Here is a 24,292-nt window from a genome sequence, read left to right as displayed (position 1 = left end):
CCATGACAGGTATAAAAACATTTATTTTGTTCAGTGCTAATACTGAGCCCATTTCATAAAATAGTTAAATATGCCAAGCCACCAGTTAAACAGCAGCATGTACCAAAACCAAGAGAAACAAATCATTGTGTTCATTCAATAAAGTGAATCTAGGCTACATTAATTAACACTAACAAATCCAAACCCTTCAAGAATGAAGGTCATTCAGACTAGTGAAATGTTGAACTGCTGAATACAGGACAGAAGATTGTGTGTGCCAGCTCCTCGATCAAGAAGCAACTGATTTACAACTGAATTGTTTAACACGAGCATAGTAAGCAAAATTCATAAAATACATCCTCACAATGACACATTTTATTATGCCCACACATAGTTAAACAGCTCAGATAGCTGAAGGTGGGTTAAGTTCTACTGTACTGATTTAAGTTGTACCACTGGGGCAGATTAAATTGACGTCACACTGATGTAACAACCATTCAACCACAGAAACTATAAGCAAGTCTGTAACAACAAAGTTTGGTCTGCATGGTGTTGCAGACGATTCAAGAGTGGTGAGACATACTGTTGAGCTCACACTGTTCACACACTTTCAGTGCATAGATATGAGTGACGCAATCATGATCACACCGACAGACTTAATTTACAGTAAACTGCATTCTGCCTGGGTGGATGAACCATCTTCACCCCTCACTACCTCTACCAACACCCCTTTCTATTCTTGCTCCTCACTGAGCAAACAGTGGCTGGACTAAGATTTTGCCAACTTGTTTGGCAGACTTCACTTGCGAGCTGTGTCATAGTTTGCGACAAACCAATCACAGGTGTCCTTCAAAGCTGTAGATGAGAAAAATAAGAATCAGTGACAGCATACAGCAGATGTAAATTTCACACATGCATGCACATACATAAACAGAGACATTTAATGAGGCAACTGCACCTTGGTTAAAGGGCGTAAAGGTGAAGTTTGGCAGGTAGCGGAGCAGCTTTGCGTTGCTGGCCGTCTTCTTGAACTGGCCGTCTGCTTTACTGGTGTCAAACTGGAGGTCAGAGGTCAAGGAAATCACATGGCTAATGAGACAATTGGCAGTATTGTGAATAACTACTGCAAGCAGCTGAAGCTGTGCAATACTCAGTTTTGTTTTTTTTACAAAAGTTGGTTGTCACCTCTGGTAAAAAAAAAAAAAACTAGAAATAACCGCCTCACGGTTGTATGCCTCAGCCAACAAGTCAAGTTGCAGTTTACATCCATGTCTGTCCAGACTCATAAAATATATGCAGTGAAAACTTTGAAGGAATTTAATAAAGGTTATTAAATGGAAGTTATCACTGTACTGACATGTATGATTCCAGTGAATAATTTCCAGTGAGAAACATGCTGTCTTCACTTAGAGACTATTTTTACAGAGGAGTACAGAGGACTGATAGAGAGCTTCATCACATGGTGCAACGACAATCATCTGAAGCTCAATATCAGCAAAACCAATGAGCTTGTGGTGGACTACCAGAGGAACAGGAGGCCCCCTGTCCTGGTTGTCATCCAGGGAGAGGAAGTGAAGAGGGTGGACTCATACAAGTATCTTGGGGTCCAAATCAATAAAAAACTGGACTGGACTCGCAACACTGAAGCCCTCTTCAGGAAGGGACAGAGCAGACTGTTCTTCGAGACTTCGAGAATCCTTCAGTGTGTGCAACAGGCTCCTGCAGATCTTCTATCAGTCTGTAGTAGCCAGTGCTCTGTTCTTCACAGTGGTGTGCTGGGGTGGTGGCATAAAGGCTTGGAGGTCAGCAGTCTCAACATGCTGTCTGTGAATAATACTAAAAAATACTATGTTAATACGTGTAGACTATGTAAGATGTATCATGTTAGTTGCTGTTAGTTGTTGTTATCTAGATTGCGCTGGATCAGTGTATGCTAAAGCCATATGGTTTGTTTGTCTGCCTGGATCTTGCCATCTTGGCAAAGCTAATTAGCCAGCCAATATAGTTTTGTCATTTTTTTATTTGCAAATTAAATTACAGTCATGTACCTGAACATGTTAAAAGACATACGTGTGTTCAATTTGGCCGCTGATCACTAAGACATATTTCAAGCAGCTGAGAACCATGAGAACCGTGAACTATAGAAAGACTGTTTGTGCTCAATAAATATGTTACATTTTTTTCTAACAATAGAGCCTATATTTTTAAAAATCACGTCTAATTTTTCCAAAGAAACTAAATAAAAGCTGTCAACCCAGTAATCCTAACACAACTCTCTTTTTCTAAACAATTAGGCTACAGCATAAATAGTTGTCCAGTAAAATGTATTGAACATATAGAATTAATGTGATTATTAGGTCAACTTAAAGGATTTTGGTGCCTGCAAAAGTAAGTGACAGCACTTCCACCGTTTTTGTAGAATGAACCAAGATCGTTTTCTCAGCTACAGTGGTAAGCAAAACATTATGACGTCACAGTGAAGTTACCTTTGAACTTTTGGATATAAAATGTCATCACTCCATCATTTTATCCTATTAGACATTTGTGTGAAATTTTGTCATAATTGGCGTATGATTTTTTAAAAATAAAAAATTTGTAGGCTTTATTGATAGAAACAGATTTATGAAATGTACGAAATTTACTTTCATTTTGAGATAGCCTACTTGTTTGAGGTCTGACCATTTTTTCTTCACCTAAATGTAAAGAATTGCGATATAAGCTATTATATTACTATTATATATATAGGCTATACATATCACAGATGTATAAATTAAATATTCAAACCTCAGCTGGAGTTCGATTGTCGACGGCAACGCTGTTGACCGCAGCAGTGATTTCTTTCCATACTGCATTTTTCCGACTTCCTTTGATGCCAATTTTCAGGCTGCCAAATAGAACTAATTGGTTCAATTGGACTTGCAACGTTAGAGTTTCTATTTCGAGGTCGGAGAAGTTTCTCTTCTTGGACGCATCTCCATGTCGTAAACTCTAGGGGCAAGGCCTCTAAACCGAGAATATCCAGGGGCGTGATATTTAAATGACGATTGTTTTCAGCCGCCACATTTATCAACGCCCGATCATTCTTACGCTGTGATTGGCGAGATACGAACGTTTCATGAATCACACGTGAACCCTGTCGGAAGATGATTTCTGCACTCGGATCTGCGCTGGTTTCTACGTTAGATTGATAAATGAGGGCCAGTGTGACAGAGAGACAGGAAGGCATGGGAGAGAGAGAGGGGAGGACATGCAGCAAATGACCGCGGGCTGGATCCGAACCCGGGTCGCTGCGGGAAGGACTGAGCCCCATGTGGTATGCGCTCTACTCGGTGAGCCACCGGGGCGCCCCAGCGTATGAATTCTTCTATGAATTCTTCTAGTGAATTCTGAGTTATGGCCAAAAACGTCTTTTGTGAGGTCACAGTGACCTTGACCTTTGACCACCAAAATCTAATCAGTTCATCCTTGAGTCCAAGTGGATGTTTGTGCCAAATTTGAAGAAATTCCCTCAAGGTGTTGCTGAGATATAGCGCTCACGGGAATGGGACGGACGACCTGAAAACATAATGCCTTCGGCCACGGCTGTCGCCGGTGCAGAGGCATAAAAAAACAGACATATGACCACATTTTTGCCTGCTTGCTGCAACAGCTCAAAAGTAACTTGCTGTGACAACATCCATTAACTTGCTTGATCAAAAGGATACCACAACTTCACCTTCGAAGCCCAGTGCTTGCACAACTGCACCTGCTGCTTCTTTGATGGACACCTCATCTTCCTCACCAACTAGCATGAGAAGAGAGCAATATATTACTTCGTCAATACACCTTACTTTGAGTTGCCAATAATTCAATTCACCTTTCACTATCAATATGTTGGCTGTACATGAGAACTCACCAGAGAGTATGATTGGATCCACCTCATTATACTCCCTCAGAACCCACAGGAAGAGGCGAGCCAGGTCCAAAGAGTAAATGAACTGCCTTCTGGGAGTGCCAGAGCCCCATACCACCAATGGTTTCCCCTCCTCTAACAAACAAACCAACATATGACAACACACACATGAAAGAGAAACTGGTTTACATGAATCCATGTCTCCATACTCCTGTCCATAATGCATTTTACTACAGTATCTATGTTTGCTTATCCATCAGAATGTGACTTACTTTGAGCAATGTAAGCTTTGTGTATGAGGCCTGGCAGCACATGACCATCGTCAATGCTGAAGTTGTCATGGGGACCAAACACATTAGTGGGAATCACAGCTGTGTAGCAGCGTCCATGCTGCTGAAAATATGCCCTGCAAAACATCCACACAATTTGGCATACAATTCCCACGCATGTGCCCATGTATATACACAGATAAATACATTACATTACAGTACACAACCGACACCTGAGTAAATTTACATACCTATTATGAACATCAATCATTCTCTTTGCATAGGCATAGCCAAAGTTAGACTCATGAGGTGGGCCATTGTGGATCTGTTGCAAAGAGATAATAGAAAGTCAATTGCCATTTACCAAACAGATACAGACCAGCAAACAGCATACTACAACACACACGCTTACCATGGTCTCATCGATGGGGTAGGTGGTCTTATCGGGGAAGATGCAGGTGGATAGGCAAGACACCACCTTGACCGCACCTACTTCATGTGCTGCCTGCAGCACGTTATCATTGATGTAGATATTGTTCCTCTGAAGGGGATAGATAGGCCTACATCAATAGCTAACGATGACAAATCTGTAATCTGTAAAATAATTGTTAGAATACTAGATAAAGACACCATTCTATTACCGCACAAAGTGAACTTCCAACACATTTGCAGTAAAGAAGCTCGTGATAATTGAATCTAATTCACTGTGATTTCCTCATACCCAGAAGTCCAGGTTGGCCCTCATGTTCTTGAACAGTCCTCCCACCATAGCGGCTAGGTGAATGACGTGGGTGGGCCGATGCTTCTGAAACGCTGCCCGTGTCTCCTCCATGTTCCTGAAGAAGGGCCACACACAGAATGAGGAAGTGACAGAGACAGTCTCTGATTTGTGTGAATTTAAATGTGTGTGTGTGTGGGTTGGGGTTGTAAAGGCAGTAGTAGAAGTAGTTCTCACATGAGGTTAGCATCCTTGGAGGAAAGGAATATCCATTCTTCCCCCTCCCTGCCTGCCCTCTCTTCTTTGACGACGTGCTGTATGGCCCTACCTACCAAGCCAGACCCTCCTGTCACCAGCACCCTCATTGGACCTGTGTGATCCCCCAAACAATCCATCTACACAGACAAACCGACAGAGAATGGTGGTTTCATCCTCCATGTGAGTGAAGTATAATGCAAATGACACAAGACTCTTATTAAGAGCATTATTGCAGTGAGGCTAACATTTTATTATACCAAACAGTAGATAATCTTGCACCTACAGACTTAGTGTTATATGTTTTGCTGACAACGTCTACAGGTGGGTGTATCAGTTTTGTTATGCTCTGTTCAAGCAGGACTGATGGTAACTTAGATAAATGCCACGTCATCCAGCAGTTCAGTCCGCTGGATCAGGTTTTTTTTTTTTACACCAACATGGGCCAGACACATTTCATTAAACAGCAGAGAAAATATTAAGTGAGGGCACTGAGCGTTATCTAGAAAGCTATATCAAGCCAAGTTTAACTCTAATTATCTTATCTAATTTACTTTAGCTTAACTGCCAAGCCCAAAATTGTACATCAGTCATTTGTTGCTACACACTAACGTTACTGTAAACGTGTAACAACGGTAACCCAAGGCCAATTTGCCATTGTTACCTGCCTCTCCCCTATTAAGGCAGTCAACTCGTGCAGTAGTACCAGCAAAGCCAGCCAGGCTAGCTACGTTAGCTAAAGTTGATGTTAGCTAGCTTATAGTTGTCATTAACTACCGTTAGTGGTTTCAACGAGTGTTTACGTGAATAACAACTAATTGCAAAAATAGCAAGTATATTAATATGTTTCTTTTTTTCTACGAGTGTGGCACTGTTACCGTCATACTATGCTAACTTTGGGCTGACAAATTAATAGTCTCTCACCGACAAGCTGTAACCTGCGAGTGGGGATGGGAAGCGGAGCCAGTGTCAAGTCAGGGAGAATTAAAAAAAAGATGGCTTCCGATCACAACTTTCAAAATAAAACCCTTATTGACAAACAGGTGTTTCATTTTCTAATACAAAGTACAAACGTGAAAATAGATAATGCATTTAAGGAGGAATGTGTATGTGTAGTAAATGAAAAAAGTTGCTGTTTTTTATATCAGAAATTGGTTAAAAATGCATTTCATGGGACATAAGAGGATATAAAACATTAACTTCGTTTCAGTCAATATTTACAGTAAAGAGTATTTTGATACAATTCCTACATTTTTTAACCAGGCATGACAAATTTGAGCTTTTATTTTGAAGGCAAAATCACCGTACTCTAGACCTCTCATCACAGCAAGCAGTAAAAATGACACTTCCGGCCAATAGTTTTCAAAGTAAAGGCCGCCATGACGAACATATTTCAAGGCTTTATCCAAAGCTGCATGAAGAACACCGTTTGGCGTGCTATCCCCTGATGAAAACCACAACCAAAATGTTCTTTGAACTAGCCATGAAATAAATGCGTTTTAATGTTTTATCTTCTTTCTCATCTGATGAATGTTAGGCCCATATAGGCTAATACTATTACTATATTGTATATTGTATGTCTCAAAAACATACCATTGACAGTTATCACTGCAATCTAGTGGACAAAAGCAAAGGCACAGCTAAATTTCTGAAGGCACATGCTAACTGACTTACAACTGAGGCTATGTGTGTGTTCACCCAGCTTGAGTGGATATCACATCATTAAGGGGGGCATGGAACCCCCTCAGTCTACCCAAGCAAACACCTGAACAGACCAAATATGAAATTCATTCCACTTAGCCTCACCACCATCACTTTCTATAAGGAGCCAAACTCTGGAGAGAATGGAGTTTTGTCACTGGATTTGTTTGTGTACTCTGTCTATACTTACTCGCTGTTAAACACATTTTATTCCTTTTTTTGCTAACTTATGTAGCTAAGCAGATCAATGCTTGCTCATGAAGGAATTGGCGCCTAAAACTCGCTCTGGACACTGCTGCTGTGTGAGATTAGGCCACCAGTGAAAAGCCTGCCTGCAGCTGAAAAGAATTCCATTTGTTGGAACTGGAATGCTGTTTCAGAGAATTGTATTTACATTGGTTTCTGCTGAGAGTTTGAGTTCCACATGTTCTAAATTCTTTTTCAAAGCCTAGTGCAGTGATGCAAGGGCATTAAACATGCTACTGTAAAAGAAGTAGTAATATCTGAATTAAACAAATTACCATGAAAATGTCTCTTTTTTTTGCTTTGGACACTCTTTGAACATATTTATGTTTAGATTCATTAATATTCTAATTATATATAATTGGAATGATAATGTTTTTAATTGATCATTTCAACATTTCAAGCGTGAGTACTTTCAGTCCATAAGAAATACTACAAAGCAAGCAATATACTGTATGTTCACTTAATACTCAACCAGACTCTCTTCTCTATAAATGCTGTATTCATTTTTTCTAGTATGGATAACATACCAAACAAACTGTAGATTCCAGCTGATGGTCTGCACTAAAAGTCAAAGTCTCTCTTGTTTAATATTTTACTTTTTTATAGTAAAAGTATTATGCCCCTAACTCTTGGAGCTCACCGTATTATTTATATTAAGCCAATAGCATATTCACTATTATTTTTGACTAGCTATATCCACAATTTCAATAATAATGTACACAGCAATGTAGACAGCAAAATATGGTTACACCGTATAATCTGGTGAACAAAGCATTTCCTTAATTAGGTGTTTTTCTGAAAATTTTCATTATTTGAATTCAACCTAGTCCTTCCTGTGCCGGTTTCTCTACTGAGGAGAGGAGAATCTGCCAAGGAAGAGGATGGACTTGGTCTTGTTGTGCCTTATGAAGAAGAGGAAGGGGTGGTCTGCTGTGAAGTGTTCCTCGCTCAGCATGCAGAAGGCTACCAAGCCAGCTGTGGCTGCGGCCGCCTCCGTCCCCTCCTCGTTCACCTCCACAAAGGCCTTATGGGCCACCGTAGACAGGAAGAGTCCGCCCTCGCCATTCATTCCAGACAGGTCGGCCTTCGCCCCGCAGAACACGTCCGTCATGCCCAGTTTGCCCAGAGGCTCGTTCAGCTCATACTGCTCCTCCAGCTTAAACTTGGGCAGGTGAACTAGGATTTCTGAGTGGATGTCCATGTTGTCCCTGTTGGTCCAGTCATCCAGCTTCTCCTGGGTTAGCTCCTTCTCCAGCTAGAGCATCACACACACACACACACACACAAAGTTTAAGTCTAGCTCTCTACCTCATATCATAAGAGGTTGTACTTCAAAATCGGGTCCACATCAGCTCTTTGCATCCGTGTTGAATACTATAATCCTTGAGTAGTGCCTCAGTCTTGTCTCATTTGCTTTATGCTTAGCTGGGCAGATGTTAGAAATGACTCTGAAATAAAAACGACACAAAGCAGAAAAGGGGCCTTTTCATGAGAGGGCGGCTGTTCATGGGTTGCGTACCTTGAGCAGAGGGTCAGGGCTGTTGGCGGACTCCTCAGGCAGCAGGACGAACATGCTGAGCTCCTCCTCCATGTAGGGCAGCTCCAGGATCTGCAGGCTGTAGTCAGGGATGTAGTTGAACGGCAGCTTCTTCATCTGGTACATCATCTGGACCGGCTTGGTCTCATTCTGGCACACAGGAAACGCAGACAATCAGGGGATCTGACCTTGTTAGAATGCACTGAATCTGTATCTAGTTGGAGGTTTATTTTTCAAGCTAAAGTCGTCCATATCTGTGTGAGAACATTATCTCTCTTGTGTACAACAACTCATACAGTTCATATTCATCAACAAATCTGCAGTCTTCAACTTAGCTTTCACCTGGTTGAGTTTAAATGGCATCTCTTTGGTGTTTGCCTCATCAAAGCGGTTCATCCAGTTTCCTTTGAAGTAGATGGCATTGACCAGAGCCATTCTCGTCATAGTACTGACCGTGCCTGGCTTCAGCAGATCTTTTATCTTATCTGAAAGGAAACGACAGACAAACCGACCACTGAACACCGACTCACACAGAACATTATCCGGCTGTACGCATCACAGGAATCCATTTTGTGTCTGGTTAAGCTGGATATTCTTACTCTCCGTCTGCTGCTCCACCCAGGTGTTGATGTCCACTCTGCACTCCTCTGGAGCCCCCATGAAGTTGACGGCCTTCAGGTCCGCATGGTAGAACTTCTGTGTGGCTTTTAGGAAGTCCTGCGGGAAACAGCGGACGTCTTATGAATCCACACAATCAGAGGGACTGTATCTTTCGCGATGAGCAGATTGGGTGAAAAAAAAAACTCACCGGGAGGAAGTTGAAAGTATTTTCTCCATAAAGGCGGTTGGCTAGTTTGAGGATATATGAGGCAGATGGCGAGTTGACATCAGCACTGAGCGTCTGGAAGGCTGTGTGGACGTCCTCATCCAAGCTGAATGAGAGGGCCTGTACGCAATGCAGAGCAACAGAGTTCATTATCAATCTCCCTAAAACAAATAATTGTGGTATTACAGATAGTGAAGATGAGGGTGAATGCAAGAGGGCAAGGAGATTACAGTGAGCTTGAATGAAGCTCCATAGATTCAGACTTTCAGAGGTAGATTGAATCCATTGTTCTGTGTGCAACTGCCATTTTTTTTTTACAACCCTCTCCTTTTGTAACATACATGCTATATCTTCCAGAGGCAGGTAGTGAGGTCAAAGTACAGGTGTCATTACACTTAGTCATCTCTTCTCTCGCGACACGCCCTTCACCCAATGATGTTTGCACTCAGACAGAGACCTGGGCCTATAGCCTATACGTGAGGCAAAGAACAGGTGCGCTACACTGATGGGAGAAGAGAGAGAGATAGAGAGAGAGTCCTTACCTTTGCCATCTGGGTGGCAGTGTCTCCTTTAGCTCCCAGGTAGACCATGGCCAGGGCCGAGCTGATGCTCAGGGGGGAGATGAAGACGTTCCCGCCGGGGTTGGCTTGGCTCAGAGTACGGAACAGCTCTAAGGCAAAAACTGTGTTTGAACTGCTGAGGGTGGCCATGGCTGCTGATGTATGGTCTTCCTGTAAAACACAAATGCCATTCATAAATAAGCCCAGAATGCAGATACATTTCACATATGCATCAGAATATTTTTAGAGACATGTTTAAAAAAAATGCAGAAATTGACAAAAAAAAAAAATTATATGCATTTTTTCATATAAAACACATTTTGAATACTGGAAATACATTTTCCTGCACTGTTGACAAATACATACTTATAAATGTATTTCCAAATATATTTTGGGCTCTCAATATATACTTTTGGCCTAGTTTGGTCTATTTTGAAACATATAAACTAGCCATTTTTTTCGCATGATGATGTTTATGAACATAGTTGTTTGATTACGACAGGCTGCGATACCCGGAAGTGACTCCGTAAAAATCAAAGCTAAAGTAGAACAATCTGGAGGCAAACTGGACAGGCAGCATACGACTCTGGATCAGCTAGAACATGCGAGGCTATTGTGTGTGGATCACAAGTATCCATTATATTATTTCATTACCTGATCTGTGTCCCGCAACGAGTGAAGCACACGGCCAACGAGGGAAGCGAAAGTAAAACGTAAAAACAGCAACAACTCAGAGAAAGTCCCTTGGGGGAGAGCAGCGGGGTCCTGGCGAAGTGGATAAACACTGGCTTCCGTCCCAAATCATGTGCTGCTGCCTCTCATTGAGGAACTGTGAACTGGCACTGCGCTGCTGTTGAGTGCAGTGGGTGGGGTGCACGCGGTTTGGCAATAACTTACCGTCGAGTGACAATAACATTTGCTTCAGAAAGAAAACGCACATTCGCACAATGTTGGGAACCTGCAATAAATGTAAAAAATAATACTAAAATAATAATACATATCACAGTAAAACTAGGGATATTATAGTGATGCCAAACAAATATAAAGTAATAAGATCATTTTAAACTCATTGAGTAGCCTACCGCAGACACACTATCTACAGGAATATATATTTTTTATTAGGGACTGTCTATGCCTAGTTTTTTTATTATTATTATTGGGTATTAGGAGTTGCAGAGCTGCCATTGAAATTGATGGATTATCTCACTAACTGGAATTGAGTTGGTGTAAGATCTGGTTCACAATACAGCTATAGAGAGATTTTTGCACACAGATAGGCGGTAGGGCAAATCTGACAAGTCTCTACCAAGGGAGTGAACAGGTTTGGAACAAAGTGTTCCTTCATGCTTCATGCTAAGAAAGGTGTGCCTGTGTGATTTATAGTAGAGATGTAATCCTGTCTCCACCCACCATTAAAGACAATGTAATCTCACAGATTGAAGTCCTATAGACAATTTCATTTTACAGTAAAGTTCCACAAGCAGTGGCCTTGGCAACGGCAAGACCAGAAACATGTCTGATTCATTGCGACCCTTGGACTCCAGACTTCTCTGTCACGTAACTGCCTTCTCACTCTGTCCTCCTATAGAAGTCCTCCCTCCCTTTCCTCTCTTTCTTACACCTGGGGTATTCATGTTTATTATGATCTTAATTGTCTCTGTGCTTTATAGAAGATGAGCAAGGGGAGCAGTGTAATCACTTTCCTTAAGCCTAGTAAGCCTATTCTGACATTTTGAGAATTGTCACAATATTTTTAGGATTGCTACCTTTTAATCTCACATTGTGTGTAATTTGCTAAAAAAAAGACAAAAAAGACATTTGCTCTTTAAGCCTGATGACTTAACACTTAACTAGAAACTTTCTCCCCTGTAGCTCTTGTTCTAGTGACAAAACTTATTACATTCAGACACAAACCCTATGGACACACATGCAGAGTGGGTTTAAAATCTCTTCTCTACTATTTCCACTAGAGAGAGCCATAGGGAAGTGCTGCCAGCACCGGGCCTCTCTCCTCGCTTGTCTTGAGGATTATCAGTATGAACTTTACACATCTGAATACTATAAAATGATCACAGCACTATGGCACCTTTCAATTATGGAATGATTTAGGAATTATGGCTTTCTCAACAAGCCTGCCAGTGCTACTGTGTTGCTGTGTGTGTATATGCATGTGCGTGTGCCTGTCCACTGAAGATGTAAAGACTGATAGTTGTGTTTGACAGAGAGCCATATTGGTGGGTCAGCATGTCCTCCATATGACGCCCCGCTGAGGGGGAAAGTGAAAGTCACATACCGACCTCAGTCCCCTTCTTTCCGAGGTGTGCAGCTCTTACAGTTTGACAGGGCCAGTTCCGCGTCCTGTCAGCATAGCCTATGATCACGGGGCGCTGATCCTTTCCACATGCTCGTCAGCCATGTCATTTATGAGGGGAAAGTGGACGGGGAAATGGAGTTAGCCTGGTGGCAAGTGAGGGCAACGGGTTACTTGGTGGATACTGCCATGTTGGGTCCTAATGTCGGCCATCTTATGAAAAAACCTGCTTGTGCAATATGGATAATGTGGTTCTAGCAGGAAAGCTACTCGCGCTCTTTAAAGGCTACTCAGTTATATAGTTACTTGTTATTGTACAGGTAATTGCCAGAAGCTTATGCAGCTGTGCAGTGGTTTTCAACGTGGTGTCGGGAAACCACCAGAGGTCCTTGATGGGGTTCTAGGGGGTTCCCAGCAAATTGACGTATTGTTAAACTTCACCATTATTTAATTTACATGAAGTAAACACAATTAGAGAATGTAGAAGAATGAGTATTTTGATCATAGTTTCACTGTTATCTCTCTACCTACAATACAGATAGTCGTGGAATTCAGGACAAAATCATATCAATATTCTCAGATTTGGGTCCAAGAGACAAAATCTCATCAAATGGGGGTCCATGACCCTAATGTGGACTAAATTAAGGGTCCTTGATTTGAAAAAGGTTGAGTATCACTCATTTAATAATAAAATGCTGCATTTTTTTCTGATGTATTGCTGCGTAATTACCACTTCGATACAATTTGACACAGTTGTTATATTTTTATTGCTTAACTATAAAAAGAACTTAGGAGAATCTGGTCGTGGGGTGCTTATATTTTCGATATGTTGCACTACACAGAGAGAGAGAGAGAGAGATTGGCCCAGATCTGCTCTCAAAGATTCTTTGACCTTTCATAAATCTCATCATTGTTATTCTGACTTATTTACGAGCGCGAGATGAAAGCGTACCAGGAGTTCAGCTTGCCATAGACAGCAGGAGGGGGGGATTTCACATTGTTTGACTTATTTTACCTTTGTCCTCCAGCAGGCACATGGAGGACACTCTCATGCCCCTCGTCTCTGCCACTCTCACACTTAACGGTTATAAACTCACAGGGACCACGGCTTATGAGATCGGGTCCTGCCCTAGCGCAAATTACAAAACAAATAAAGGCCTGTATCCCCTAAAGCCTGCGTATTGGTGATACATGGGACCACAGTGGATACAGGAGTCTGAATAAGGTGCTGCCGTGGAAAAAATTCAAAATGTTTCGATGAGAGAGGGTAAACAGATGCAATATGATGAGCTGTTTGTTCCAAAATAACACGGGACACTGTGGATGTCAATGTAAAGCCAAGGTCTAACAGCTTACCTGTACTGAACATGAATTTATGAGAGATCAAATATAACTTGATCCCAACCCTGAACCGTCCTCATTACTTTGAGTTGTTGGATGGAGTTTGCTGAGTTTGACTGATCGCTGCCCCTTACAGAGACACTTCTTTTCTAACAGAGCTTCTGTAATGTGAGTGAAGTGCTCATGTGTGGTGGGTGAAGTGGGTGTTTGGAAGTCTGCATGTGCATGGATGTTTATCTATGTGTGTGTGTGTGTATGACTGACTGAACGCACGCTAAATACGTACTAATAGTTCATGAGATATCATCGGATACCACCTGTAGTTGAATGTTTACAGCACTGATCTCATCTTAACGCATGCCTCTAGATGTTAATGCTCTCTTAAGACGCAACTAAATAAGGTGTTACATATTTGATGCTGGAGTGATCCGGCACCTCAGTTTGATCCAACATAAGACGATCACTGCGCAGCGACTCTTATCGTGTTTGCTCAGATTTCTCAATCCAGCTAGCTAAGCACTTTAAGTGAAACCAGTTTAAAGTTGTTGGAAATTAGATGCTCTTCTTTAACAACATGCCAGCAGTGTAAGAGCCACATACGATCACACAGCAAGACACATGCCAGCCAATTAAGACAGAGAAACAGTATTCTATATACATATGCAATGTACAGTATGTCTCTTGGATGCGGGGATGTAGTGTAGCCTAAACCCATCTAAACTCAGTTAACCCTTGCTTTTTATAGAATAGAGTTTACCCACCTTCTCAGCCTGACTTAAATCTTTATAATGTAAATTCACAGTATATGTCACCGTAGGTAATATCTGTTACCTACAATGACATATACTGTGAACCTATCTATATTTATTTAGCCTTTATTTTACCAGGAAGTCCCACTGAGATTCAAAATCTCTTTTCCAAGGGAGAACTGGCCAAGAAATGGCAGCAGGGGTTACACAATAAAACATAAAATACAGTAAAACATACAAAAATAGTAAAATATGTTCAATAAAAAAAGAATCACACTTTAAATCAGAAACAGGAGCGCACATCTTGCATAAGACTGTGAATAATTGGTTTGAACTGATTTAGGGGAATAAAATGGTCAAGCTGGAGCTTTAACTGAAGATTGTTCCAGGACCAGGGTGCAAAATAATCAAATGCCTTTTCACCAAAGACAGTTCTGACTCTGGGAACTTTAAGAAGAATACAGGACTGTGATCAAACTGATGTAAGTGATATTAGGATTGGGTCTTTTAAAGGAACATTTCTACACCGTATTTCCATATATTGGTCCTCACTAATACATGCTATGAGACGGCACTATGTCTGTCTACTAGCTCTGTGTCTCGGCTGTGGGAAGCCCCAAAATTCACCCGTCAATGACGTCATCGACAGAGATTTCCAACTCGTAGAAACTACAACTCTCTTTCTGGATTTTCGTCTCCGCCTCAGGCAGCGGGCAGTCCAACCAGGAAGACAGCGTAGTAGTCTCTAGCAAAAAACCTAAACCAATGCCTTTCTGAAAAAATAATCAATTTTTGTTTATACTGGTGGTTGTTTGTGCTATGATGATCACCAACTGGAGTTCACAGTTTACCCCTCTTTTTATGTGCCACTGCATCACTGCTTGTCTGGACAGCATAGCCTTAAAGCAATATTCCACATAGCTTTAATATGGGGGTTAGCCTACTTGCCGCTTGACCACCATGAAAACCATAATATAAACTAATCACCCAGATCCGATGTTTGTAGCATTCGCATTTTTACTTTCCATTCATTTGAATGAGGCCATGAAAATAGCCTGAACACTTACATTTAACACGTTTGTGAACACATTCAACAACAGATCCCGCCTCATTCAAATGAATGGGCAGCAAAAATCCAAACGCTACAAACCCGTCTCAGCTGCATCCGATCTTGGTGAGTAGTTTATATTCTGGTCTTTATGGCGGTCAAGTGGCGAATAACCCCCATGTTAAAACTAAGTGTAATACTACTTTAAATAGGCTGCAGATCTCTAGACATGAGCGCATGCCGGTGTACTGCAGTGGCCATTACCATGTGTGGCTCCATCCTCTATGAATGCACTTCAGGTCAAGGCAAACACGGTGCCCTCAATCCTGGCAATCAAGGGAAGTAGCCTCGCCCGTCCACACACAGTGTGCAGCGGAGCGCGGTGGTCAGCCAGCATGCCGGACTCAGTGTGCGCCCGCACAGCTGTGACCTTCTAAGGGATCACCAAGGAATCTGCCCTCCTGATTGAGATTCCAGGTAAGATTAAGTGCGGCCCCTGGAAAACTGTGTCAAGTATACCGTCTGTCACCTGTCAGCTTCTAAAGTGCGAGTCTTTTGTTTTTCAGCTCGCGTGCAGCCAGCGCCCGCAAGATTTACACTTCATACAGTGTCAGCGGCCCTCACAGAAATTGTGATATGATATTGCCCAGTGTGTCTGCTGTCTGTCATCCAGCCTGGGAAATTGAGTTAAATGACTGTCAAGCTATGTTTTATTATGAGTCTTTTAATTGATTCACATTAGGATTTTTATTTGTTTATTTATTTCAGTTCATTCTTAAAAAAGATTGTATCATTTTAACACATCTGTGTGTCCTCTTTGGGACAACACACACTTTTGTGTTACGTTTCACCACAAGATATGTTAATAACAACATGTTGTGTTAAAATGTGTTTTCATTAACTGTTGTGTTGAAAAGTAACACAAGTGTGTGTTGTCCTAAAGAAGACAAAGATGTGTTAAAGCTGACACATCCTTTCTAAGAATGTTTAGGTGTCAGTATTGGTTTGGTAATTTTAGTTTTAGATTAGTTTTTATTTAGCTTCAGTTCTAGTTTTAGTATATTTTGGATGGTATTTTTAGGGATGGTATCTTTGTAAGAGTTCAGAAGAGGTATTTTGGACATGTTTGCAACAGATGTTGTGTAATACAAACAATAAATCATAAATTCTTTAAAATTCGTTTAAGTTTTTAATTTGCGTTCAGTAAAATAGCCAAAAACTCATTGCTCAAAATTAATTGTCTTTTATACCCTGCACATAAACAAAAAAAAACAAAACAAAAATGAAAAGCATTTCAAATATATTTTTTATTTTACTTTTGTTGTTTTAGCACAGTTAAAATGTTTTCACAAATTCTAGTTTTGATTTCTATTTCAGTTTACAACAATGCTTTTTAACACCAAGTGTTTGTCTTAGTTTCAGTTGTAGTTTACTATAATAGCCTTGATTCGTATCAGTAGATGAGAATTTAAGTGTTATAGACTATAGGCCTACTCACACTTCCATTAAGAAACATTGAATATATAGCCATGTCACCTGCCACCTTTATTAAAGGGAAATACATTCCTCAGTTTATTGTGATTTTTGTTGCTTAAGCTCATGGTCTTTTTAAAAAATGACATGTCAAGTTTGACAAGTTTAAAAGTGTTTTACAACAGTAGAATATAAATGAAAGCTAGACAAATGTTTTGTGGCCGCTGTGGTAAAGGCAGACATGCTAGTTCTTGAAAGGCCCAGTATAAACCAGACTAAAAGAGACAGGCATGTGGTGGTCAGGTCGGACAACTGTTTGTTTTACAGTTGTCCTTTCAGTGTTTTCTTTATAAGGCTGACTGAGATTATGGTAATCACAGATACTGACTTACTATTGTTGCACTTATTGTAAGTTGCTTTGGATAAACTCCAGTTCAGGATTGTACAGCTGGAGTTACAATGTCCAGAGAACAGTGGCCAGTTGTTAAGCCACACATCTCCCAACAAGTTGTGATGAGCCTGTTGCTGAGACTGTCCAAAGATGGTTAAGTGTTGCTGTTGCTGCACTTTGCTGCACTTTGCCAGTCTGTTCCTGTAGGCAAGCCAAACAACATTTTGAGACACAAAAAAGTCACAGTATTGATTAATACTGTAAAATGTTTTGAAACATTACTAAATCAAAACTATACAAAATCTACTAGGTCCATAATAATATGGTTGTAAAAGCAGCATACACAGGTTGTTTCCTGTGATCAGTACTATTATGACCCTAATGTAATCTAATTGAGATTGAGCTAAATATAGCACAAGAAGAAATGCAAACATTAGCCGCAGTGCGACACACAGGGGCTGTTGTAAAGCACTGTTAAACCCTATGGCAACAGGCAACAGTTGAGCCAATTAACACACATGGAGAAGGTACAGGGACAGGAGGGCGACAGAGGAGTGAGAGAGTATTCAGTGTGACGACCGGAAGAGAGAGACTGAGCTCACTAATGGAAAGGTCAGGGGAACAACACATGATGATGATAAAAAGAGCAGACGATAATGAGAAAATAGTGTGAAAGGCTGGAGCGCAGGAGAAATTTACATATCGTTGCCAAGAGTCTCATTCCAAAATGTTGTTGCTACTCACCCATCAATTAAAAAGAAATCAAATAATGTATTTATGAAAATGTTGCTTTTGTGTAAGCAATGGTCTTAACATAAAGTTAAATCATTTTCCAAAGTGAGTTCTACTTTCATGCCAGGAACCAAAAATGCCTTAAATGTGTGTGTGTGTGTGTGTGTGTGTGTGTGCGTGCATGTGTGTGCGTGCATGTGTGTGTGTGTCTGTGTAGGGGTGTGACCCTTAGGGTGATGAGTCTCACAGCTGACCCATCACAGCCCTCTATATACATATATATATATAGAGAGACCAGGTGGAGAGATTCTTCATATATCCCTACACTATATAATCCCTCACAACAGAGTTCTGTCTCTGTGGTCGTTCCCATCCACTTCAGCCACAAGCCCCTATATACGTGTATATATATAAACTACCAGTCAAAAGTTTGGACACATGTTTTTCTTTATTTTTACTATTTTTCACATTTTAGAATAATAGTAAAGACATCAAAACAATGAAATAACACAATTATGCAGTGACCAAAAAAGAAAAAAAAACAAACGTATATTTTAGATTCTTTAAAGTGCCTTGATGGAAAGACAAAGGCTTTGGAAAGAAATTCATACATGGGCATCAACATTTATATATGTCTAAAAAAACTAATTTCAAGCATTTAAGCAGAAACCTTTAGATCAAAATGGCTTTAAGATAATGAAAAACATTCAATCAGGTGTGTCCAAACTTTTGACTGGTAGTGTATATCTGTCCCCTTGTCATCACTCAAGGTGAATATCTCCAAAACTCCAATCTCTATCTTTGCGTTTCAATTCTCCAGTCCATCATTTGAGTCCCCTGTGGTAACCGAACCCTATTTCTTCCCCGCTCCACTCCTCTCTCTCTTGTTCTCCCTCTCTCCCTCTCTCTCTTGCCCCCCCCTCCCTCTCTCTCTCTCTCCCAGTCCATCATCCCTCCCCATGGGAGAGACACATGGCACCCCGGCATTCCACACGCTCCATTATAATAAGCCACATTCCCTGGAGCGCTTCCTCCGTTCTGTCCCCGCCTGTGGTCCCCGGGTCCCTGAGCAGACCCCCTCCACCACCACCCACACCCCCCACAATCTTACACACACACCCTCTCTGATCCCCCTTACCACACCACCTACCCCTCCTCATGCTTTTGACTTATCCCTGGACGTCAGGTGGCTCCCACAGCAGAGAGCCACTAGCTACCAGCGCTGCCCACTGAGCTGTCTCTCTCTCTCTCTCTCTCTCTCTCTCTCTCTCTCTGTCTTTATCTCTCTCTCACACACAGACTGGATAGATCTGTCCTCTTCTAACTCTTTTGATCTGTGTAGAGAAGAGAGCATCCTGTCCTACCCACAGCCCAGGACCCATACACACATACACACACACACACACACACCAGAGGAGAGAGAAGAAACCTGAATAGAGGAACTCTATCACACCCATGAGAGATATGGGAGGAAAGGAGAAGAATATTTTGGTTATTGCCAATGTACCCGGCTACCAAGGGTGAGTTTTCTGTGCTTCTAGCTTTAGATCTGCATGCTGTCGGTTCCATGCCTATTCTTGCATATTTTCATTTACATTTCATTTCATTTTCTAATTTGAATGGTCAAGGAGGGAATTTTTTACCCTCGCACAGTGAATCTCCATGTTATTCTTCAGAGATGCAAAGCAATCTTAGACTTTCATAATAACCATGCTTAGAATTCTAACACCTCTTTTCCAATGGTATCGGTTGCATCCAGTGCAAGGTGCCAGTTGTCAAGTTACGCGGCACACTGACATTTGGTCCTGGACTGGCTTAGTCTGAGATAATATTTGACCAACGCATCTTGGCTGTGTTCTTGTCATGTATATACAATATACTGAATTTAAAGACTCGACCTTACAACCAGAATAATTTATGTATCATTAATGTAAATGTAGATGTAATAGCTAAATGTACTGTTTCATTTAAACCTACTCATTTACTAAACCTACCAATTTTTCACCTTATTTTCCCAAATTAAAATGAGAGAATGAGAATAATATTTACACTGTAATTGATTATAGCTACTGATTGCAATACTAATTCTACACAGTGTAGAAGTTTGCTGCAATGTAATAAAACAGTTTCTTTTTTGGGTATGTTGGGCAAAGTAGAATGCAACTCTGACTGCTGTGGACTAAAATAAGGGCTCTGCTTTGTTCTTGGCGAAATGGAAAAGTACATTGAGTGGAAGTTCTACAGTTACACTCTTCTGCAAAGTTGCTGAGCTGTTCTTGCTGTGAAAGATTGAAAGGGCTGCGGGCACCAAATATGTGTGTAGGGGTGCAAATAAGTGTATTTCTGTGTGTGCGTGTGTGTGTGTATTGGTGTAAGGTGATGACTATGCAGACCTATACCTCAGTTTAGGAATCTGTGCATTTTCTGAGAAGCATGTAGGGGGGGTTAGTAGTGTGTGTGTATGTATGTCTGTCTGTATGTGTGTGTGTGTGTGTGTGTGTGTTATATGTGTTTCTTCCAGCGCATACTCAGGGTCGGGATGGGTTTGGTAACGTTTTGGCGCGGTTCGTGAATACCCTCGCTTCAACCACTTGCATTAGACACCCCAGAGAGCGATAGCGATGATAGGGTGATCAGGGTGACTGAACTTGGCCTTAGTTGTGATCAAAGCCGTGGCGAGGCTGGTGGGCTGGAAGGAAAGCGCTTGACGGGGGGCCGCCGAGGGGGGATACTGAGTTTAGATGGCGAAAAATAAACCTGTTGATTACTTGATATTATGGTGACGGGCAAACAACATGCTTAATTTGATCCCTATTAATTTGCAAACTTGATGCCGTCACTTCAGTATTTCATATATCTTCTCTCATTAAGGAGTGCGGGCTTGGAAATGTTTTTTTTTTTCTTCTGGTGAACAAGGTTGCATTGGAAGGGTGTGTCAATTAACAAAGGGTATTTGGAGATCTACACTTGAGGCTCCACTAGAAGACTTTCGATCGGCCACTCGAGGATTACGAACTCATACAGTACATGCACACAGAGAGGTGCCTCCCCTACATTCCTATGGTTTAGGCTTTAATAGATGTTGCCATGCGACTAAACCTGTACAGCAGAGGCCCCTAGACAAAACTGTGTTGATGACTGTCCATGTGAAGCCTCCCCTCTTAGTTAGGGTGTCCCAGACTAGACCCCCTGTCCAGGGCCGACACTTATATAAGGCTTGTTGTAAATCCGCCCTGCTGCTGTCACCTTTCTCACATGTAACAAACAAAGCGTAGTGGAATAAGGCCTAGGATTACATACACATATGCACATATACAAGCATGTACTATATGCATGCACACATGTGCGAACACACACACACACACACAAACTCACATACAGCAGACTCTGTGTCTCCCCACCCCACTCAATGATACCTGACAGCAACTGCGAAGATTTAATGTATCTCCAAGGCGGAGACACGCAAAGTAGAGGCTGTTTGATTGAGATAATGTGATTATTATGGTGTATTTTCATAATGTGTTAAATGAAATGTTGATTGGGAATTCGCGACTGTCGGAGTCTACTGTGATCTTTTGGAGAGGCAGATCTGGCGTCACCTTGACCCACTGTCTGATATTTAAGTCTGGGTTGTTATTCTAAGCAGGGTCAGATAAGGGCTGGGAAAGCCGCTGCTGCCTCAGAAAATAAATAAATAAATGAATCATTCATAGACAGTTAGATGGAACTTGGAACTTGGAACTTGGAACTTGGAGACAGCCTGTAATGCGTGTTTCTTTATCTATGTGTCAGGATACAAAGTGAGTTATGGGCCTGTTTCTTTTGGGCCTACTGAGTATGAGTATATTTTCATTGTACCGGTCCTCCTATTACACTCTCATTACCCCCAGTGCCATTTTGTATCCTTGTCATCAAGAAGGTATAAAGGAGAATGCTGTATTCATATTGTCACCTGTTGCCACTATCTTTCTTTATCTCTCTCTGACAGCCTCCATAGTCCCTAGCTTGTACAATGTACAATTAGCCTGTTACAATAAACCCACAGCTATTTACAGACTTTGGTGTAGCGCTTGGCCACAACCCTGTACATAGAGAAGTAACTTCACAATACCAAAAACAACCTGATGGTGTTTCCTCTAATTAGCATTATTGTCATAATTAACACTTATCGTGCATATGGTTCTCCATTCCTCCAAGCCCCCATAGACAACCAGTATAAATAGATGCTGAGATATTTGATGCCCGCGGATAGGCTTGCAAGGCCTGTTTTGACGGCGATGTTTGCTCTCATCACTGTACTCTTGTAGCACATTCTGCATTTTAGGGGGCAGTTAAACGACGCCGACCCCTCCCTCTTTTTTCTTACTCTTCTAAACACACACATACACATATAAACACACACACACACACACACACCTACACACACATTTCACTGTCTTCATGATTCATGATTCCTTTAAGAGTTATGAGACACACGCAGTTCCTCCTATCAGTTACATAGAGGGATTATGATGGAGAAGACAGATAGGAACCCCCCTGCTGCTTTATGTTTTATAGAGAGGGATTACCAAGGGCAGGCAAGCAAAGTACACATACACAGACTACAGCATTGCTTGGACAGTGACACACTCACCACTTGCATGCATGCACAAGTACACACATAAGTGCAGTCACATACCATACACAATACTCTTACGTAACGGTCGGTTAAAGCAAACAACTGCAATGAGTCAAAGTGACCACAATGGAAACCAATCTATTGTGATTTAATGCCCCTCTGCCCAGCAACAAGCATTGTAACAGCTCTATCATATAACGGTTTTTCACTGATGGTGGTTTTCCATTTCTGGTGATAGCCTGCCCCTTGACCTGGAACTCTACTATGGCGCCCCAAAATAAGCCCTTTAATGTGGGTGACCCAGGGTCACCAAGCCTCCCAGGAGCATCAAGGGTCTCCAGGGCTGAGACCAAGCCCCCCTCCAGCCGACACCGTCAAAACAGGCGTGCTAGTTCTTGAAAGGCCCTCGGAAAAACACCAGACTGAAAGGAACAGGCAGGGTGACGGTCGGGTCAGACAACTGTTGTGTCTTACAGTTGTCCCTTGCACTTCTTTATTAGGTCGCTTGAGATTATGGCACTCACAAAGGCAGACTTTTGATTGTCGCCCTTATGTCATGTTGGTTTGGATAAGGGCATCAGCTAAATGTCACAATTATAAATTGTTAGTCTCCAGTTGAGTGTCTGCAGTTACAATATCCAGTGAACACTTCTGTGATGTGATGTGGCCAGTTGTTAAGATAATCTTGACCAGCCACATATGTATCAACAAATTGTTAAAAGGCTGTGTTCGTTGTCCTCTTATAGAGGCAAAATAGGTAAATCGTAAATCTCAGAGTGTGTGATTTGGTCTGTTACTACAGACTACATTTGGCTAGCAAAGCTGGTTCATGATAATAAGCTTTTCCAAAGATGAGTTTACGCTGAGCAGGATGTGATGTGCTTTGTTCTCAGTCTATTGATATTTCTGTTAGGCTTTCTGTACAAAATATTTTGCTGTACAAAAAAGTTACAATATGCTTTGTGGAGTTATCAAAAGTATTTCAGTATTCCTCATAGACGTAATATCAGTCAATCAGCCTATTAGACCATTTCAAAATCTTTGAATCAGATTGTGAAATGGTCTAGTAGGCTGATTGGTGAGTCACAGCTTAACCCAGCGTCCCTGTACACCAGACAGTTACAGCGGATAACTGGCTCGATTTTAAATGACGACTCCCACCCTTTGCACAGTGAATTTCAGCTTCTTCCTTCGGGACGAAGGTTTATAGTCCCAAAGTGCAGAACAAAGCGGTATAAAAACAGCTTTGTTCCAGCAGCCATCGCTCAGATGAACAAGTCATAGTAACATTGCACAGATGATATAGAGGCAATGTTTATTTATTTATTTATTTTATCTTTTAGTTTTTGTGGTTTAGTGATGAATTTTAGTGATTGGAACTTTGAGTACTTTTATTATGTTTGTCTACAGTTTGTGTTGTTTCTTAATGTGAGTCAAGATGGATGACTCTCTACTGCAAACCAAATCTACCTACGGGTACAAATAAAGTAACCTGAACCTGAACCTGAACCTGATATGACATGACTACTGGGTAACAAAATTGACAAATCAATGTCATATTTCCATAAATCAGTATCAAGACTTTGTCCCTCTTTGCCATTTACAGATAACACGAGCAGCACAGCCTGAATTTGTACTTTCACAGT

General features: G+C 41.4%; 2 protein-coding genes across 2 annotated transcripts; both read right to left on the bottom strand.

Annotated features, from left to right (window-relative positions):
• Positions 1 to 10: 10 nt before the first annotated feature.
• LOC139666816 (GDP-L-fucose synthase-like) lies at positions 11 to 6,059 on the bottom strand. The gene is made up of 10 exons (XM_071546141.1): positions 6,038 to 6,059; positions 5,096 to 5,253; positions 4,862 to 4,976; positions 4,553 to 4,681; positions 4,392 to 4,465; positions 4,144 to 4,277; positions 3,875 to 4,006; positions 3,684 to 3,763; positions 938 to 1,037; positions 11 to 834 (listed from the first exon to the last, which is right to left on the bottom strand). The coding sequence occupies exons 2-10, from the start codon at positions 5,251 to 5,253 to the stop codon at positions 779 to 781; spliced, it is 978 nt and encodes a 325-aa protein (XP_071402242.1). The 5' UTR covers positions 6,038 to 6,059; the 3' UTR covers positions 11 to 778.
• Positions 5,368 to 10,810, bottom strand: LOC139666815 (leukocyte elastase inhibitor-like). The gene is made up of 7 exons (XM_071546139.1): positions 10,638 to 10,810; positions 9,966 to 10,154; positions 9,406 to 9,543; positions 9,197 to 9,314; positions 8,940 to 9,082; positions 8,580 to 8,747; positions 5,368 to 8,315 (listed from the first exon to the last, which is right to left on the bottom strand). The coding sequence occupies exons 2-7, from the start codon at positions 10,131 to 10,133 to the stop codon at positions 7,908 to 7,910; spliced, it is 1,143 nt and encodes a 380-aa protein (XP_071402240.1). The 5' UTR covers positions 10,134 to 10,154; positions 10,638 to 10,810; the 3' UTR covers positions 5,368 to 7,907.
• Positions 10,811 to 24,292: the final 13,482 nt, after the last annotated feature.

The sequence above is a fragment of the Centroberyx affinis genome, unplaced genomic scaffold (assembly GCF_046629955.1).
Source record: "Centroberyx affinis isolate AG114_WGS23_722 - 3 ecotype Tasmania unplaced genomic scaffold, CSIRO-AGI_Caff_v1 ptg005145l_1, whole genome shotgun sequence".
Taxonomy (NCBI): domain Eukaryota; kingdom Metazoa; phylum Chordata; class Actinopteri; order Beryciformes; family Berycidae; genus Centroberyx; species Centroberyx affinis.
The sequence above is the reverse complement of the archived record's forward strand: the minus strand, read 5'-3'. Positions and strand labels throughout refer to the sequence as shown.